The sequence below is a fragment of the Ranitomeya variabilis genome, chromosome 1, assembly GCF_051348905.1.
Source record: "Ranitomeya variabilis isolate aRanVar5 chromosome 1, aRanVar5.hap1, whole genome shotgun sequence".
NCBI classification, from domain to species: domain Eukaryota; kingdom Metazoa; phylum Chordata; class Amphibia; order Anura; family Dendrobatidae; genus Ranitomeya; species Ranitomeya variabilis.
This window is the reverse complement of record NC_135232.1, coordinates 532,552,200-532,573,128: the sequence shown is the minus strand read 5'-3', so window position 1 is coordinate 532,573,128 and position 20,929 is coordinate 532,552,200. Positions and strand designations below refer to the sequence as shown.

The 20,929-nt window shown below is 42.6% G+C and overlaps 2 protein-coding genes across 7 annotated transcripts in view; one reads left to right on the top strand and one right to left on the bottom strand.

The window, feature by feature from the left end:
• Positions 1–20,929, top strand: part of LOC143796732 (uncharacterized) — a 612,535-nt gene that overhangs the window by 55,800 nt on the left and 535,806 nt on the right. The window lies entirely within an intron of this gene.
• Positions 1–20,929, bottom strand: part of LONP1 (lon peptidase 1, mitochondrial) — a 701,187-nt gene that overhangs the window by 273,406 nt on the left and 406,852 nt on the right. For all 6 annotated transcript variants that reach the window (XM_077254500.1, XM_077254519.1, XM_077254480.1 and 3 more), the window contains exon 11: positions 4,800–4,887. In XM_077254500.1, the coding sequence (XP_077110615.1) occupies positions 4,800–4,887 (88 nt within the window). The remainder of the gene's footprint in view (positions 1–4,799; positions 4,888–20,929) is intronic.

Below are 20,929 nucleotides of genomic sequence, written 5' to 3'. Positions count from 1 at the left end.
TAGTCACAAGCCATCAAACAAAGAACTGCTTGAATTTTTGCGCCAGAAACCGTGTAAAAGACTGGTGGAAAGCATGCCAAGACGCATAAAAGCTGTGATTAAAAATCATGGTTATTCCACAAAATATTGATTTCTGAACTCAAAAGCAACCCATGAGTTTATTAAAGCAAAGAAGAGGAATATTCTTGATTGGCCAAGTCAGTCACCTGATCTCAACCCAATTGAGCATGCAGTTCCCTTGTTAAAGACTAAACTTCAGAGAGAAAGGCCCACAAACAAACAGCAACTGAAAACCACCGCAGTGAAGGCGTGGCAGAGCATCAAATAGGAGGAAACACAGCGTCTGGTGATGTCCATGAGTTCAAGACTTCAGGCAGTCATTGCCAACAAAGAGTTTTCAACCAGGTACTAGAAATGAACATTTTATTTAAAATTATTTAATCTGTCCAATTACTTTTGGTCCCTTTAAAAACAGGGTGGCACATGTTAAGGAGCTGAAACTCCTAAACCCTTTATCCAATGTGTATACCCTCCAATGAAAGCTGAAAGTCTGAACTTTAACTGCATCTGAATTGTTTTGTTTAAAATTCATTGTGGTAATGTCTATAACCAAAATTAGAAAAATGTTGTCTCCGTCCAAATATATATGGACTTAGGCTACTTTCACACTTGCGTTTGTAGCAGCTGCGGAGGGCTGCGGACTTCCTCCGTCAAGCCCCGCCCTCCGCCGCTAGCTCCGCCTATTTCTGCATGCGGCCTGTGTACCTATATTTAACATTAGGTACGCAGGTCCTACCGCAGTATGCGGATGCTTCCGCATGCGTCGTTTTGACGATGCGGGAAAAAAAATTGCTACAAGCTGCGTCCTACGCTGGTCTCCGCATCGTCAAAACGACGCATGCGGAAGCATCCGCATACTGCGGCACGACCTGCGTACCTAATGTTAAATATAGGTACACAGGCCGCATGCCGGCCGCATGCAGAAATAGGCGGAGCTAGCGGCGGAGGGCGGGGCTTCACGGAGGAAGTCCGCAGCCCTCCGCAGCTGCTACAAACGCAAGTATGAAACCGGCCTTAACTGTATGTCAGTGACTGGAGGAACAATATCACCTGACAGAAACTGACCATCTACGAGAGTCAACGGAAACCCTACAGACTGGCTCCATATCTGGAGAAACTCTGACTTCAGAGACCACCAGATACCGAGCAGGTATAGACTCAGTGCCCACAATCTGGCCATCGAGGTCAGCTGGCACAGATAGAGCTGCAAGCCCAGGGAAGACAGATTGTGCCTACATTGTGACCAGGAGGCCCTGGAGGATGAAACCCACTTCCTGCTACACTGGAGCAAATACTCAGCAGTAAGTGACACTTCACTTCAGGAGACTATCTGGATCTCTTACTGGATTTCAGCTCCATGAAGAAGGAATAAAAAACATATCCTGATGGAGGAAGAAGAGACCGCAGTGGAGATAGCAGCGCAGTATGTGAGTGCATGCCATAAGGCTGCGAGAAAGACAGCCATGATATGCCATGGACTTCCTTAGCCCCCACCCTGTGCCCCATTCATCCTTTCTACAGTCTCCACCCATTATCCCCACAGTTCCTACTCCCTATTGTGCACGTTCTTTGGCAAAGCTAATGTTCACTTGGTCATGACAAAGCTCGAGTTTGAATATATATATATATATATATATATATATATATATATATATATATATATATATATATATATATATATATATATATATATATATTGTAAGATTGCTCTTACTGAGTGTATTGGGGGACACTCGCTTGGCACGGGATTCAAGCACACGGGCACGGTTTTTTTAAACAAAGCAGTCCATACGGTTTATTAAGCCTCATAAACCATATCATGAACAGTCCATTTACACACTGAACCAGGACATCACATCAAGTTTCAGATCCTTAGTCTGTGGCAACTAAACACGCTGTTCCTCTCTGACCAGTTGCCGTGGGTTACCACACAGATCATGATACAATAAGCACCAACAGTTTATGGAGGTACCTTACGGGAGCTCCTGCTCCACCTGCTTACTCCTTGTCAGTCCTCTCTTCCGGGTAAGCTGCCTCACGGGGATCACCAACTTGCCTGGGTGTCATATCTTAGTCAGTCCAGACCCACCGGAGGACTGTAGCTTCCCCACACAGTAGCTGTCACTGGCTCTGCAGATCCCGGTCCTCACCACGTGCTGTTCAGGGATCCAGTCCTACTCCCAGGACCTCCCAACACCAAGGTTACACAGGATCACACAGGTGGCCAGTCCGGGTACTATTCAGGACGTTCATCCCCAGCTGGGACCGTCCATTACCCAGGCCACCAGTAGCAAAGTCCCACCACGTGCTCTTCAGGGCTTAGCACACCCAACACTGAGGTATCTCTCAGGATCTTGCACCTGTACAATACAGGTCTGCACACTCAGACCACACAGGACCCATGTGACCCACACCCTGGTCACATTATATCCCTTTTAACCAATTCCCCGGGTGGGAGTGTGAGTGTGTGTGGCTAGTTTGTCCCACCCATCTCACATAACTAGCCCTGCCTAGACTCTCATTATAAATATGCCAAATACTATAACTGTAGGACTACAGGTCACAGAACACCACATCGCTTCAGGCTGGCAGCGCAGTGTCTCCTCCTCTGCGACACATATCGGCCATTCATCACAATGCCGGACTTTGTCTTATGACCACAGCCATGCATGCAACTGCCATGCACTCTCATGGCCTCAATACACCTCTGTGTGCATACTGGGGAGACCAAGCAGCGCCCCCTACCTGTTACAGGGGTCACCTCATCACAATATACACACATATATATATATATATATATATATATATATATATATATATATACACACACACACTATATACATATACACATATATATATATATATATATATATATATATATATATATATATATATATATATATATATATATATATATATATATATATATAGTACAGACCAAGAGTTTGGACACCTTATTTAAATATTTTTCTGTATTTTCATGACTATGAAAATTGTACATTCACACTGAAGGCATCAAAGCTATGAATTAACACATGTGGAATTATATACTTAACAAAAAAGTGTGAAACAACTGAAAATATGTCTTATATTCTAAGTTCTTCAAAGTAGCCACCTTTTGCTTTGATAACGGCTTTGCACACTCTTGGCATTCTCTTGATGAGCTTCAAGAGGTAGTCACTGGGAATGGTCTTCCAACAATCTTGAAGGAGTTCCCAGAGATGCTTAGCACTTGTTGGCCCTTTTGCCTTCACTCTGCGGTCCAGCTCACCCCAAACCATCTTGATTTGGTTCAGGTTTGGTGACTGTGGAGGCCAGGTCATCTGGCATAGCACCCCATCACTCTCCTTCTTGGTCAAATAGCCCTTACACAGCCTGGAGGTGTTTGGGGTCATTGTCCTGTTGAAAAATAAAAGATGGTCCAACTAATCGCAAACCGGATGGAATAGCATGCTGCTGCAAGATGCTGTGGCAGCCATGCTGGTTCAGTATGACTTCAATTTTGAATAAATCGCCAATAGTGTCACGAGCAAAGCACTCCCACACCATCACACTTCCTTTTCCATGCTTCACGGTGGGAACCAGGCATGTAGAGTCCATCTGGTCACCTTTTCTGAGTCGCACAAAGACACGGTGGTTGGAACCAAAGATCTCAAATTTGGACTCATCAGACCAAAGCACATATTTCCACTGGTCTAATGTCCATTCCTTGTGTTCTTTAGCCTAAACAAGTCTCTTCTGCTTGCTGCCTGTCCTTAGCAGTGGTTTCCTAGCAGCTAATTTACCATGAAGGCCTGCTGCACAAAGTCTCCTCTTAACAGTTGCTGTAGAGATGTGTCTGCTGCTAGAACTCTGTGTGGCATTGAACTGGTCTCTAATCTGAGCTGCTGTTAACCTGCGATTTCTGAGGCTGGTGACTTGGATAAACTTATCCTCAGAAGCAGAGGTGACTCTTGGTCTTCCTTTCCTGGGGCGGTCCTCATGTGAGCCAGTTTCTTTGTAGCGCTTGTTGGTTTTTGCTACTGCACTTGGGAACACTTTCAAAGTTTTCCCAATTTTTCGGACTGACTGACCTTCATTTCTTAAAGTAATGATGGCCACTTGTTTTTCTTTACTTAGCTGCTTTTTTCTTGCCATAATACCAATTGTAACAGTCTATTCAGTAGGACTATCAGCTGTGTATCCACCAAACGTCTGAACAACACAACTGATGGTCCCAACCCCATTTATAAGGCAAGAAATCCCACTTATTAAACCTGACAGGGCACACCTGTGAAGTGAAAACCATTCCCGGTGACTACCTCTTGAAGCTCATCAAGAGAATGCCAAGAGTGTGCAAAGCAGTCATCAAAGCAAAAGGTGGCTACTTTGAAGAACCTAGAATATAAGACATATTTTCAGTTGTTTCAAACTTTTTTGTTAAGTATATAATTCCGCATGTGTTAATTCATAGTTTTGATGCCTTTCAGTGTGAATGTACAATTTTCATAGTCCTGAAAATATAGAGAAATCTTTAAAATGGGAAGGTGTGTCCAAATTTCTGGTCTGTACTATATATATGTACTATATATATAGTGGCAGGTTATGGTTTGAGCACCCTTGCTCAAAATTACTGTTATCCTTTTAAAAGGTGTAAATTGATGGAGGCATTACACAATATAATGGGCCGCCTCTTTGAGAGGATAAACGCTTTGATAGGCATGCTTCTTTAAACATATTATAGCATTGAATGCACTAACCTCATCAATAAGAATTAGAGGATTTTCAGTTTTGGTCTTCTTTAGACACTGGATTATTTTTCCTGGCATGGCCCCAACATATGTTCTCCTGGAAAAAAGTTGAGAAGCTGCATTTTAAGTTTATACAAAGATGCATATTCAACAGAATTACATTTGCCCAACATTTAGCTAAAAATGTAGCATGATATTGTCAGCCTTTCTGATCTTGCATAATGTTACATGCATTGAAATGCAGACCTCATAAAGAAAAACAAAGGTGTCCAGATTAATTGTAAAATATTAATATATCAATAATAAAAAATATAGAAGATTACTTAACGTACACAGAGTCTAACTAGCGAGCAGAGACTGATTAGTTTGTGACCGAGTTATTGTGAGAACCTTGCTAGAAACATCTGTAGTCTGTATGTCATAAGCTAAAGGACACTTGTCAGAACCGCCAAAATGTGGCTATATGGAGATAACAAATGGTTCTTTTAAAGGTCACACAAGCTATATGCTTAGGCATTTTAACCCCTTTCTGACATCTGACGTACTATCCCGTCGAGGTGGGGTGGGCCCGTATGACCACCGACGGGATAGTACGTCATGCCCTTTAATGCGACACCGCGACTTAAGTCGCGGTGATCGCATTAAAATTCCGACGCTATCTTACCTTACAGAAGATGGCCTCGGCATCTTGTGGTATGGCGCCGCCCCCCGGCCTCTCGATCGCTGTAATTGGCTGTTCAATTCAGAACAGCCAATCACAGCCTTTCTCATTGTTTCAGCCAATCAGATTGGCTGAAACAGTGAGGTCCCAGGCTAGGATCGAGTACCGATGTACTCGATCCTGGGGCCGGGGCCTGGCAACCCCCCGGATTGGCGCGATCGACAATCACATCAATCACAACAATCGCAGGGCACAGCGGCGGTGTTACCGCTCTGTGCCCTGCCTGTACCTATGCGCTCTGCAGCCCCGTGTCCCCTGCCATGGCTCCGGATCCTCCCACTCTGATTGGCGCGATCGATGTGATCGTCGATCGCGCCAATCACAGGGCACAGCAGCGGTATGACCGCGCTGTGCCCTGATGGTGACCTGCCGGTGACCTGCTGGTCACCTGCCGGTCACTTGCTGGTGACCTGCCTATGATCGGAGCTGTGAGCTCCGATCATAGGCTGGTGCCTAGCAACACCGGCGTCACCAGGGCCTCCCCTGATTGGTGGGATCGATGTGATCATTGATCCCACCAATCACAGGTCACAGCAGCGGTGTGACCGCTCTGTGACCTGTCTCACCTGTCCCTGACCTGTCTGACTGCTCTGCAGGAATCCTCACACTTGGTGAGGGTTCCTGCAGAGCGGTCACGCTGACAGATCCCCCTCCTGTGCTGAGACTTGTGGTGCCACAGTAGCCTGTGACACCATAATTCTTGCTAAAAAAATAAAAGAAGACAGAAGAAAGAAGACAGAAGAAAGAAGAGAGACTACAAACGTAAGTGTTCATCCCCGATCCCGCAGACGCAGTTCACCTATCAAAACTCGTGCTCGCTTTTCTTTTTCACCCCCCTTAGTGCCGCCGAGCGTTGATTGGTGACGCAGTTCACCGGTCAACACTCGTGCTCACTTTTCTTCTCCACATCCCCGTCCGCGCACCCCGCCGCTGCGTCTGAACCCGTGCCTTTCGTTTCTTTTTTTTCTTCCACATCCCCGTCCACGCATCCCGCCGCTGCGTCTGAACCCGTGCCTTTCGTTTCTTTTTTTTTTCCCACATCCCCGTCCACGCACCCCGCCGCTGCGTCTGAACCCGTGCCTTTCGTTTTTTTTTTTTTTTTCACATCCCCGTCCGCGCACCCAGCCGCCGCCGAACTTTGATAAGTGACGCGGTTCACTTATCAGACCTCTCGTGCCTGCCGTTTTTTTTCCACATCCCCGTTCACACACCCAGCAGCCGCAGTTCACTTATCAGAGCTAGGGCCTGCTGTTTTAGACTTTTCCTTTCACAGGTATTTTTTTTCCCTATTCGCTTTTTTTTCCTTTAGCTTTTTCCTTTCAGAATAGTTTGCACCAAACACTATCCCCCCCCACACGTACACATAGTTACCAATAAATATTACACCCAAGCACCATACTCACAAAAAAAATGTCCCGTTCGTCCCAGCAGCGCTATTCATTGGAGGAGGCATATGCTTTCCTTGCCTCCGACACTGATAGCGAGGGAGAGGATCCCACATTCCTTTACTCTTCAGATTCTTCATCCTCTTCCTCCTCCTCCTCATCTTCCTCCTCAGGTCCTGCGGAACCGCCACGCAGACGCCCCAGGAGAGAAGATCAGGCAGCGCCCACTCCTGAAGATGAACCAGCGCGACCCTCTTCGGACCCCATATGGACATCGCCCCTCGAAAATTACGAGCCACTGATTCCTGATTTTGTGGCAGAATCAGTTATCAAGTTTGACACCACCGGCCTCACAGAAATAGACTTTTTTAAAGTCTTTTTCTCTGAGGATTTTATTAACCTCATGGTGGAGCAAACTAATTTGTATGCTCGGCAATTTTTGGAGCAAAACCCCCAGTTCATCATTTTCTAACTGGTCTCCTGTAGACGCAGTTGAAATGATGCAGTTTTGGGGCCTGGTCCTCCACATGAGGATCGTGAAGAAGCCAGAAATTCGGCAATATTGGAGTGTAGATATTTTATATAACACTCCAGTGTTCCGAATGGTCATGGTTCGGACGCGTTTTGAGGCCATCCATAAGTTCCTGCATTACAACGATAATGCACGGTGTCCCGCACGAGATGACCCCAACTTTGACCGTCTGTTCAAAGTTCGGCTGGTCATCGAACACTTCAGCAAAAAATTTGCAGAAGTGTACGTGCCCAAAAGGGACATCTGCGTGGATGAGTCCTTGGTTCATTTGAAAGGGTGGCTCAGATTCCGTCAATACCTGCCCAGCAAAAGGGCCAGGTACGGAATCAAACTCTTCAAGCTGTGTGAGAGTACCTCAGGGTACACCTACAGCTTTAGAGTTTACGAAGGGAAGGACAGCAGGATTGAACCGCCTGAGTGTCCTTCTATCCTGGGAGTGAGTGGGAAAATTGTGTGGGATTTGGTGCACCCACTGCTGGATAAAGGTGATCACCTCTACACTGATAACTTTTATTCCAGCATCCCACTCTACAAATCCCTCTATGCGCGAGGTACCGCAGCCTGCGGTACTGTCCGAAAAAATCAGAGAGGCCTCCCGAAGACGCTACTTGGGCAGATGCTCAGAAAAGGTGAGAGCAAAGCCCAATGTAGCGACCACCTGCTGGTGGTCAAGTACAAGGACAAGAGGGATGTCCTTCTCTTAACCACCACACACGGTGATGGCAGTGCCCTCAGCAGTGTACGGGGTACCTCTACACAGGTCTGCAAGCCGGACTGTGTACTGGGGTAAAACAAAAACATGGGGGGCGTTGATCTCTCCGATCAACTCCTCCAACCGTACAGTGCTTTGAGGAAGGCCAAGGTGTGGTACAAAAAGCTGTCGGTGTACATCGTACAAATGGCAATGCTTAACGCTTTCCTGCTGTCACGATGTGCACGCCACACCGATACGATGTACCTTTAGTTCCAGGAGGTAGTGGTTAACGCCCTGATGTTTGGCACGAGGGAAGGAGCGGGCCCCAGTACTTCCGGAACTGAGGGTGCTCGTCTTGTACCAGGTCAGCATTTTCCGGAGGTGGTCCCGCCAACTGATAGAAAAGGTAAGCCGCAAAAAAGGTGCTGAGTGTGCTACAAACGAGGAGTACGCAAGGACACCATCTATCAATGCGACACCTGCCCCGACAAACCTGGCCTGTGTATGGAGGACTGCTTCAAATTGTACCACACCTCCATGCACTACTAATTTACTTAACAGGAACCAGTAGATTAGTTCCAAAGAGGGGGCACATCTAAGTAAGTTCCATGGGGGTCTAGGTTCCAAAATTATGTCACTTGTGTTTTTTTTTTACTGTTTAGGCACATCAGGGGCTCTGCAAACGGAACATGACGCCCTCAGAACCAGTCCATCAAAGTCTGCATTCCAAATCGTCACTGCTTCCCTTCTGAGTCCCGAAGTGCCCAGTTTTTTCCCACATATGGGGTACCAGCGTACTCAGAACAAAATGGACAGCAACTTTTGGGGTCCAATTTCTCTTGTTACCCTTGGGAAAATAAAAAATTGGGGACTGAAAGATCATTTTTGTGGGGAAAAAATAGAATTTTTTATTTTCACGCCGGGCGTCATAAACTTTAGTGAAGCACTTGGAGGTTCAAAATTCTCACCACAGACCTAGATAACTTCCTTAGGGGGTCAAGTTTCCAAAATGGGGTCACTTGTGGGGAGTTGCTACTGTTTAGGCACATCAGGGGCTCACCAAATGGAACATGATGCCCGCAGACAATTCCATCAAAGTCTGCATTCCAAAACGTCACTACTTCCCTTCTGAGCCCCGAATTGTGCCCAAACAGTAGTTTTCTCCCACATATGGGGTACCAGCGTACTCAGGACAAATTGGACAACAACTTTTGGGGTCCAATTTCTCCTGTTATCCTTGGGAAAATAAAAAATTGGGGACTGAAAGATCATTTTTGTGGAGAAAAAAATAGGATTTTTTATTTTCACGCCCGGGCGTTATAAACTTTCGTGAAGCACTTGGGGGATAAAAGTGCTCACAACACATCTAGATAAGTTCCTGAGGGGGTCTAGTTTCCAAAATGGGGTCACTTGTGGGGGGTTTCCACTGTTTAGGCACATCAGGGGCTCGCCAAACACAACATGGCATCCGATCTCAATTCCAGCCAATTTTAGCTTGAAAATGTCAAAGGGCGCTCCTTTCCTTCTGAGCCCTGCCATGCGCCCAAACAGTGGTTCCTCCCCCCACATATGGGGTATCAGCGTACTCAGGACAAATTGGACAACAACTTTTGGGGTCCAATTTCTCCTGCTACCCTTGAGAAAATAAAAAAATGGGGACTAAACGATCATGTTTGTAGAAAAAATAAGATTTTTTATTTTCACACCCGGGTGTTATAAACTTTCGTGAAGCACTTGGGGGATAAAAGTGCTCACAACACATCTAGATAAGTTCCTTAGGGGGTCTAGTTTCCAAAATGGGGTCACTTGTGGGGGATTTCCACTGTTTAGGCACATCAGGGGCTCGCCAAATACGACATGGCGTCCGATGTCAATTGCAGCCAATTTTAGCTTGAAAATGTCAAACAACGCTCCTTTCCTTCTGAGCCATGCCGTGCGCCCAAAAAGTGGTTCCCCCTCACATGTGGGGTATCAGCGTACTCAGGACAAATTAGACAACAACTTTTAAGGTCCATTTTCTCTTTTTACCCTTGGGAAATTAAAAAAATTATTGCTGAAAGATAATTTTTGTGACTAAAAAGTAAAATGTTATTTTTTTCCTTCCATGTTGCTTCTGCTGCTGTGAAACACCTGAAGGGTTAATAAACTTCTTGAATGTGGTTTTGAGCACCTTGAGGGGTGCAGTTTTCAGAATGGTGTCACTTTTGGGTATTTTCTGCCATATAGACCCCTCAAAATGACTTCAAATGTGAGGTGGTCCCTAAAAAAAATGGTTTTGTAAATTTTGTTGTAAAAATGAGAAATTGCTTGTCAAATTTTAACCCTTATAACTTCCTAGAAATTTATTTTTTTTTCCAAAATTGCGCTGATGTAAAGTACACATGTGGGAAATGTTATTTATTACATATTTTGTGTCACATAACTCTCTGATTTAACAGAATAAAAATTAAAAGTTGGAAAATTGCTAAACTTTCAAAATTTTCGCCAAATTTCCGTTTTTTTCACAAATAAACGCAAGTGATATCGAAGAAATTTTACCACTATCATGAAGTACAATATGTTACAAGAAAACATTCTCAGAATCGCTAAGATCCGTTGAAGCGTTCCGGAGTTATAACCTCATAAAGGGACAGTGGTCAGAAATGTAAAAATTGGCCCGGTCATTAACGTGCAAACCACCCTTGGGGGTGAAGGGGTTAAAATGAGGTAATGTACGGAACTATGGTAATATGTATATTCTGCAAGTTACTAATTTCTTCTAATATGGTAGAAGCTATGAACATAGCGATAGGTCACCATATGTGGTTATGAGGTAGAAAAAAAGTAACCAATGTAAGTCTATGGGTCAAAAAGGGTATATAAAGCAAACCCGACTCTATTCAGCAGATGCTCATACCTTGGGTATCTCCACATGGACCACATCATATATAAGAAAAATTAATGCTTGATTTCTCTTCTATAATTTAATACTTAATTTTGTGTGCTATTAAGTTATGCTTTTCTTCATTTTTGTAATCACTTTTTGAATGGACATTAAACAAGATGTGTTTTATCCACACAATTCAACATTGCTTTCCTTTCTATCCTCACCGTGCTCTTACTTGAAAAAGTAAGGAAGTGTTATTTTTTCTAACAATATGGCGAGCTACAGCCAAATTAGATTTTTGTACTTTTTTGTGTGGAATCCTTTCCCTTTCACGGGGGGGAGAGCTCTGCCAAACACCTGTTGTTCAAGGCGCAGGAATTTTAATTTATCACGTCACAAGAGTCAGACAGAGCCTAAAGACGAGTGAGGATTTGTGTCTTCAAAGAGCTGCATGTCCCGTCCAGACGGAGGTCTGAAGAATAAGTAAGGAGACACAGAGGACCATCCATTGACGGTTGGATCAATCCAGGAGAGGAAAAGATATTCCATAGGTAAGAAAATGGATTTTATTCATGATCACTCTAAGAAAAGTAATATAGAGTTTAAGTTTGTTCATAGCTATACAGATTCACAATTATGGTCTAGTTTGTATAGCCAATGTGATGTGAAGCAGAGAATCTTAAAATTGATAAGAAGTTTTGTTCAGTAAAAAAGTTACAAAGGAAGCTTCAACATGTCATGCACATGGTTCGAGTGTACAATAATTTAGTTTTTGAGAAAACTGAATCACAAACACATAAAGCATGAACTGTCACACAAGTCATTGGTCATATTGACACAAGGTGACACACAAATCTGACGGGGATTACTTTGATTGTCCAAATTGTTTGATATTGTCAGAACATATTGAACAGTTGGAAGATCAAATTGATACTCGAACAGAATTATTGTCCAAATTGCGACAAGATATAAAAAAGGCTTCTGTTACACAATCAAACCAAAATGAAGACAATGCCACTACATCATTTATACCAGACACACAAGATCCAGATGTTTCAGTAGAAGATTTACAGGCAGATGAATTACAACGGAATAAGTTCCATGACAGAGCAGCACGCATTAATCTGAAAATACACGATCAGTTAATGAAAATTGTAAAAGACATTCCAAACTTCAATAACAAGATGGATGCCTTTTATAATGCAGACATTTTTTAATCAAACACAGATAAATTCAATCTTAATGATGAACAAAAAAACAAGATATTTAAAGTATGGTTACCTCACATATGGGAAAAGGTTACAGAGCACCCCCAAATTAAATGAGGATAATGAATTAACACAAAGTACAAAAGACGACAGACTTAGACAATTAAATTTGTTCTTTACAGGCGAATCCACTCCCACAGCTGATGTTCTGGAACAGTTGCGAACCAATATTAATGATGACCTATTTGCATTTTTGTTAAAATTTGAACAGGCCTATAGAATGGTGATGGATCTTAGGCCTAATCAGGAGCCAGCATCCATGATCAGATTTTTAGTAAAAATGTTCAAATATTTAGATCCCGCCTCAGAACAACTGGCTAGTGCTCAGCCATCATTGCAAGAAGCAACAGTTCTTATTGACAGAGTAAGGAGATCCAAGAAACAAAATCAGGTCAAGGCTAAAATAGCTATAGTTCATGAGAAAGAAGACAGCCAGCTGAAACCTAGACCCACAGTAACATCCAAAAACAGAGATTACATTGATCATAGAGGTAAAAATACTACACAAGGGAACAATATTCATTATTTCTGTGGTATATCTGGACACAAAGTGGAAGTGCAGAAAATTCTTGAGAGCAGAATTATAGACAGGTACACAAGGAACAGGCAAGCTTGGAAGGGAAAACTGACCTATGCCAAAATCATCCACCAGACCTTCCGCACCTCCATTACATTCTTCTGCACCCACTCACACTGACAACAGACAGACTCAGTCACCGTATGCACCATTAATCAGACAGATCAGAGAGATGACCGTAAAGGAGACCAGGAGTCCAGGAATAGAATTCCAAGTGCTTTTAAAAAAGAACATTGGTCTTCTCCCATCCCCTCCATCTTTCTGACAATCACAGACAATTCCTACACCCCATCCATTGGAATTTGTGACTCGAGTTACACTGGATGACTGTGGAAGACCATTTATCAAAGGAAATTTAACAGGACAGAATGTTTATTTCTTATTGATTCAGGAGCCCAATTAAGTGTTACAAATCTTGAATTGAAGCTACAACCAGATTCACCAGTTTGTACAATTGTTGGTTTTAATGGAAAAGGTGGAACTAAAGCTACTTTAGTTACCAATGTGACGTTGGAAATACCTAGTTCTTTCAAAACAGGAATAGACATTTGGTATTGTCGTGATTCTGAAAATATACTTGGCACAGATTTTATGCAGAAATTTGGATTGGTAGTTGATCTAGGAAATCAAGTGATCTGGAAAGATTCTGATGGTTGTAAACCTGTAGTCATTGATCCTAGCGATTATAGCCATGTTGGAAGTATTTGCTTAAATGATGTTGTGTCAACAGATCACCTGTGGCCTGAAACTGGTGGTGATGAGGTATTGACAGAAATTGTACAGCTTTTTCCTTCTCTTTGGGCTCAGTTCAGGAATGAGGTTGGTACAATGAAGGATGTTATTGTAAATATGGAAGGACGAGATGCTCCTCCACAGCGTCAGTATAAATTGCCTCCAGAATCAATTGAGTCTATGTCAAAGATCATACAGGAATTGTTAGAGCAAGGTGTCATCCGAAAAGCTAATTCTATAAGTAACATTCCTTTGTGGTGTTTTGAAATCTGATGGTTCTTATCGAATGATATTGGATTTACGGATGTTTAACATACTCCCAATGTAGCACCCATTGTTGCAGATACTCATGACATGATGGCAAGGCTGAATGCAAAGGCAAAATACTTCTCTGTACTAGACATAAGAAATGGCTTTTTCAGTATACCTCTTGAAAAGAGTTGTCAGTACAAGTTTGCATTTACTTTCTTGGATGAGCAATATTTGTTTTGCTGGCTACCTCAAGGAGCACATTTGTCACCTAGTGTTTTCCATCAGGCGTTGCCAAAGGTATTATCCAGATTTTCAAGGCCTGATTGTATTTTGCAATATCTTGATGATATCCTGTTGTCTACTGAGGATAAAGAGTCACATGTTTCTCTTCTGACAGAATTGTTTGAGTTGCTGCATGATGCAGGGTTGAAGTTGAACACAAAAAAGATCAAATTGATGCAGACCGAGGGTCAGGTTTTTAGAAGTGTTGTTGAGTCCAGGAAAAAGACAGCCACTGCAGGAAAGAATACAGACAATTGCTTCTCTACCAATTCCAACATCACACAAGGCATTGCGACATTTCTTTGGTCTTAAGGTACCGTCACACTAAACGATATCGCTAGCGTTCCGTGACGTTGCAGCGTCCTGGATAGCGATATCGTTGTGTTTGACACGCAGCAGCGATCAGGATCCTGCTGTGATATCGCTGGTCATTGACTAAAGTTCAGAACTTTATTTGGTCGTCAGATCGCCGTGTATCATTGTGTTTGACAGCAAAAGCAACGATGCCAGCGATGTTTTACAATGGTAACCAGGGTAAATATCGGGTTAGTAAGCGCAGGGCCGCGCTTAGTAACCCGATGTTTACCCTGGTTACCAGTGTAAAATGTAAAAAAACAAACAGTACATACTCACCTTCGCGTCCCCCGCCGTCCGCTTCCTGCACTGACTGAGCGCTGGCCGTAAAGTGAAAGCACAGCACAGCGGTGACGTCACCGCTCTGCTGTTAGGGCCGGCACTCAGTCAGTGCAGGAAGCGGACGCCGGGGGACGCGAAGGTGAGTATGTACTGTTTGTTTTTTTACATTTTGTAGAAAGAAACGGTGTGGATCCAGCTCCGGGATAAAAATGCAAAATTTTATTTAAACATTTAAAACGCTGCTAGAACATGACCAGCATGAAGGTGACGGAGAGCCACCAGCACCTGGACGCGTTTCGGGCAACAAAGATGCCCTTAGTCCTCAGTATGCTGACAAGAACACATGGTTGCAATAAAACAGTTCACAGCAGGTGAATGCAATTAAAATAAACACATGATTCAAATACAAACATAATAAACTCTGCAAAGGTGAACAAAATTACAAAACAAGAAGGTTGGCAGAAATAAGTATAAAGAAAATATACATCTATATATGAAGAACATGCAAAATCACAAAGAAAATATAAAAAAAAAAAAAAAAAAAAAAAGAAAAAATGATGATGATGATGGGAAAAAAAAAAAAAGAAATGCGAACCGCAGAGAACTTTAGTAATGGAGCATAATTTCCTTCCTTAAATTTAACCCTAATGGAACTCTGGTATTGAGTCTAAAGATCCAAAAAGCCTCTCTATCACGCAGTTTTTTTTTCCCGATCACCACCACGTATATCTTTTGATATCTGCTCAATGGCAAAGGTTTTAAGATGTGTAGTTTGCCTATTATGAATATTAATGAAGTGATTTGAAACATTAGAAACATGTCGGAGTGTGGGATGCACTATATCATAGAGATGCTCCCTGAATCTTTCTTTAAACCTCCTGATGGTGGATCCAACATAAAACAATTTACAATCAGTGCATTCCACAATATAAACTGTATAATCAGAGTTACAATTAAGACATTTTTTTTATAGAAAACGTGGTTATGTTTTGTGAACAATTAAAGTGTGCGTTTTTTTTCACGTACGTGCAAGTTTTGCAGGAACGTGAACCGCACTTGAAACAGCCTGTAACAGACAACCAGTCTGCACTATTTTTAGTTTTTTTAGATTGTAAAAAACTAGGTGATAAGGCATTCCCTAAAGTGGGGGCTCGTCTAGGAACAATACTAATACCATTTTGTAAAATACAATCCATGATATGATCATCTTTAAGTAAATTTAAATTGCGTGTGACAATTTGAGAAACTGATTTAAAAAAAGTGCTGTACGTCAAAACCAACAAAGGCTGTGTCAAATGCGCTCTAACAGAAGAATTAGTGTTGGATACAATATCTGTTTGAGTGCGGCTATTAGTCCTGGCGGGTTCAATAAGCTCTGACCTTTGTTTGGAGTCAGCAATATCAAAGGCTCTATTTACAGACCAATTAGAATATTTTCTCTGATGGAACCGCTGTCTGATAATTGTTTTTTCACGGCTGAATGATGACTCGGAGCTGCAGTTTCTGCGCGCTCTCAGAGCCTCACCCACGGGAATTGACTGAATGGCCGTAAAGTGAAAGCACAGCACAGCGGTGACGTCACCGCTCTGCTGTTAGGGCCGGCACTCAGTCAGTGCAGGAAGCGGACGCCGGGGGACGCGAAGGTGAGTATGTACTGTTTGTTTTTTTACATTTTACACTGGTAACCAGGGTAAACATCGGGTTACTAAGCGCGGCCCTGCGCTTAGCAACCCGATATTTACCCTGGTTACCCAGGGACCTTGGCATCGTTGGTCGCTGGAGAGCGGTCTGTGTGACAGCTCTCCAGCGACCAAACAGCGACGCTGCAGCGAACGGCATCGTTGTCTGTATCACTGCAGCGTCGCTTAGTGTGACGGTACCTTTATAAACTTTTCAAGGGATTTCATTGAAAATTTTGCAGACAAGGCCAGGCCTTTGTACGATCTTTTAAAAGGTGAAAATAGTGATTACTTTGGTCCTTGGGGTGATGAACAAACATACATCATTTGAACAATTGAAAATTAATTTACAAAATGCACCTGCTTTGTCCACAGTAGATCCTTCGGCTCCATTTGCTTTGCAAGTACACACATCAGAGACATCTGTGTCTGCTGTGCTGCTACAGTTGCAAGGAGAAGAGTGGAGAATTTTGGGCTATTTTTCTAAACTTCTCTCACCTGTTGAAATAGGGTTTGAGACATCTAAAGTGATAGCTCCTATGTTGTTAGATCACTAAGAGATTATTTGCCAGTTTGGGAAAAAAGAGGCTATGTAGATTCTTCTAATAAGACTCTTGTACATAGTGACACACTGAAAACAATTTTTGAAATAGCATCAAAAACCCCTAATGGTTTTGCTGTTGTCTAAGTCCCTGCCCATAAAAAATCTGATGATGAATTATCTGTTGGAAATGCCACCGCAGCTAGGTTAGCCAAAGAGGCAGCCCTGACAGGAGAATAAGTATTTCAACCTGAAACTTTTGAGATTTTAGCAGTTCAAAGAACAGACACGCATATCCCTTCTTTTGCGGAAGAACAAGAAAAAGACACATCCCTTGTTGCTTCCAGTTTTGATCTAAAACCTCCCTTTGTTTGTGAAAACGGGGTTTTGTGTCATGACTTAAACTGGGAGTTGCGGCCTGTTGTACCAAAACATCTACAGGTTGAGTTCACAAAATATAATCATGAAAGTTTGGGTCATTTGGGCCAACAGAAATTGTTAGGCATTCTCAGAGAGAAATTTTACTGGGAAAAGATGGAAGCGACAGTACAAAGTATTATTCAATCATGTCTCATTTGTGCCCAAATTAATCCAAGACCAAAAGGACAGAAACCACCACTACTCCGAACCGCACCTGCAGATGGTCCATGGTCTACGTTACAAATCGACTACATTGGTCCGTTACCATCAGGTAAAAATGGTCTCAGGTATGCATTGGTTGTAGTAGATGTTTTTCTGTAAAAGGGTTGAAATTTTACCTGTCAGGAAAGATGATGCTTTGTCTTCAGCTAGAGCATTAGTTAATCATGTCTTTTGTACTTGGGGGATCCTAAGAATGATCACCTATGATAGAGGAAGTCACTTTACAGGAATAATCATGCAAGCAGTTTGCACTATTCTAGGGGTACAACAACAGTTCCATGTACCTTACCATCCACAGTATGCTGGTATTGTGGAAAGGATGAATAGAATAATAAAATCCAGAATTGCCAAGATGCTATTGGACAAAGGCAATACTTGGGTTGATGCTGTACCTTTTGTACTGTTGAGTGTGAGAGGAACAACTTCTTCCACAACTCAGTTTACTCCTTTTGAACTAATGACAGGAAGAAAAATGCCATTGATTTTTCCACATGAACCATTTTTGCCCACACCTCAAAAAGATGCTGCTGCAAGGTCCAAATGGTTGCAATTGTTGCTGGAAAACTTGAAAATGATTCTTCCACATGCTGCATCAAGTATGCAGAGAATGGAGCCACCATATGAATCCAAATTCAAGAAAGGGGCTCAAGTGATGATTAAAACTTTCAGGAAGAATGGACCTTGAGAAAGTAACTTGGAAGGTCCCTTTGAGATAACTGAAACCATGGGACATGTTATGATTCTTGTGCAACGAGCATCTAATTTGGTTAAAAATACCCGCAGACAACAAAGAGTGTGGGTACATGTTGATCAATGCAAACTGTATGTTGCAAGATAATGATACTGCATTTCTTTTAGGAAGAAATGAATTCCAATAAGAGCTGAAATACGAAACACCATGTCCTTGATGGAAGGGATTCAACACCAATCCTTCAGGAGAAAACGACATTTTCCAGGAAAAGCTACTATCTCATAGGAATTACATTTCTGCTACTTTGTACTGTTTCAACGGTGATCTACGCAGAAGATATTTTATATTGTGGAACAAATACTAGTGAAGTGCATGAACCTTTCAAAAGAACTCTACATTTCTGGAAACCAAGAGGATCAAGTCTACAAAGCCTAATAGATGAAGACATACAGGACGATTCAGTAGATATTACCGGAAACATTTGAATGGGTTATGGTGTAAAATGTTGTATTGAACTACACTTCATACACGACACTGACATAATATTACATGCTACCAGACTGGGTTTATACAGTTACAAAGATTATGTACACAATAATAAGACAGTCACATGGGAATGTAATCCTACAGATGTGTTATACTGGAATATAGAGATAAGAGGTGAAGAAAAAGCTGTGTGGTCTGGTGATATTACAAATTATATACTCACAAAAGGGAAAGTTGGAACATCCAAAACAGGTATTTGGTTAAAGACAGAATTTTTTGGAAAAACTTTGGATCCTTCATTACTTTATTACAGAAGGAGATGAAGATTGGGTAAAAACATGGAACTTCGAGATAACTAGAGAACCAGTACAATTACAGGTATCTGTAATTTTTACGGTAACAAATACTATAGCTCCAGAAGGGTTACCCCACAAGCAGTACATAGTCAAGAAAATATGTCTCCTTTGTTATTCAAATGCAACACAAGGTTAGAGTTACCTTCGGAATCTCTGTTAACATGGACCAAAGATAGATTATTTCTGGTAAGTTTTTCAAATGGTCCAACAAATGTTATACACAGAGGTCAATCCGGTAATGTGAGATGGTTGAATAAGAATTTTATTTTTTTCTGTAGATAATCCATCTCCTAAGGATTCTGGACTTTACCAATGTTGCGTTTTAACGAAAAATTATTACAAACAATGTAAAGATGTAAATGTATGGTCAACAGTAGATAATGTATGCACACAGACAAGATTTCAACCATCTACTCCTTTCCAAATTAACCAATTCCAGTCTAAACCTCTATTACGAGATGGAATGTTTATGACTATGATATGGACTTTTAACATGTCTAACTGGAAAATCTCTTCTAGATATCCCCAGTGTCAATCACATCTCATTAACATGGAAATGGGAAAAGAACAATGGTTTGGGAAAAGGACTTCTAACTTGTTTTGAAGGAAAGGCTGAGTCACACATAATGATATCGTTAACGATATCGTTGCAACGTCACGCTTTTGGTGACGTAGCAACGGTCCCGCTAACGATCTCGTTATGTGTGACATCGACCAACGATCAGGCCCCTGCTGGGAGATCGTTGGTCGTTGGGGAATGATCAGGACCATTTTTTGGTCGCTGATCACCCTCTGTCATCGCTGGATCGGCGTGTATGATGCCGATCCAGCGATGTGTTCACTAGTAACCAGGGTAAATATTGGGTTACTAAGCGCAGGGCCGCGCTTAGTAACCCGATATTTACCCTGGTTACCATTGTAAAAGTAAAAAAACAAAACACTACATACTCACATTCTGATGTCTGTCACGTCCCCCGGCGTCCACAGGGTTAAAACTGCTTTCGGCAGGAGCGATGCTAATGCACGAGCTGCTGCCGAGAGCTTCCCTGCACTGACTGTGTCAGCGCCGGCTGTAAAGCAGAGTACAGCGGTGACGTCACCGCTGTTACTGCCGGTGCTGACACATTCAGTGCAGGGAAGCTCTCGGCAGCAGCGCGTGCATTAGCATCGCTCCTGCCAAAAGCAGTTTTAACCCTGTGGACGCCGGCGGGGGACGTGACAGACATCAGAATGTGAGTATGTAGTGTTTTGTTTTTTTTTTACTTTTACAATGGTAACCAGGGTAAATATCGGGTTACTAAGCGCGGCCCTGCACTTAGTAACCCAATGTTTACCCTGGTTACCCGGGTGCTGCAGGGGGACTTCGGCATCGTTGAAGACAGTTTCAACGATGCCGAAGTCGTTCCCCTGATCGTTGGTCGCTGGAGAGAGCTGTCTGTGTGACAGCTCCCCAGCGACCACACAACGACTTACCAACGATCAAGGCCAGGTCGTATCGCTGGTCGTGATCGTTGGTAAGTCGTTTAGTGTAACTCCAGCTTAAGAGGGGAGTGTTAGAAGGTATTTTGGGGGGGATTAGGAACAGTGGGAAGTCTTATTAATACTATGGACATACATACACTTAAATCAGATCTGGAAAATATTGGGTATATTGGAGATAAAGGGGTTAAGATTCAGAAAAGTTTGAATCAAGTCCTTGAAAAGATGGTTTTGAACACTGCTGCTGTATTGGGATCTTCTGTATCACATCTACAAAATGCTACTTTAGCTTTAATAGAAAGTGAACAGGAATCTCAAGT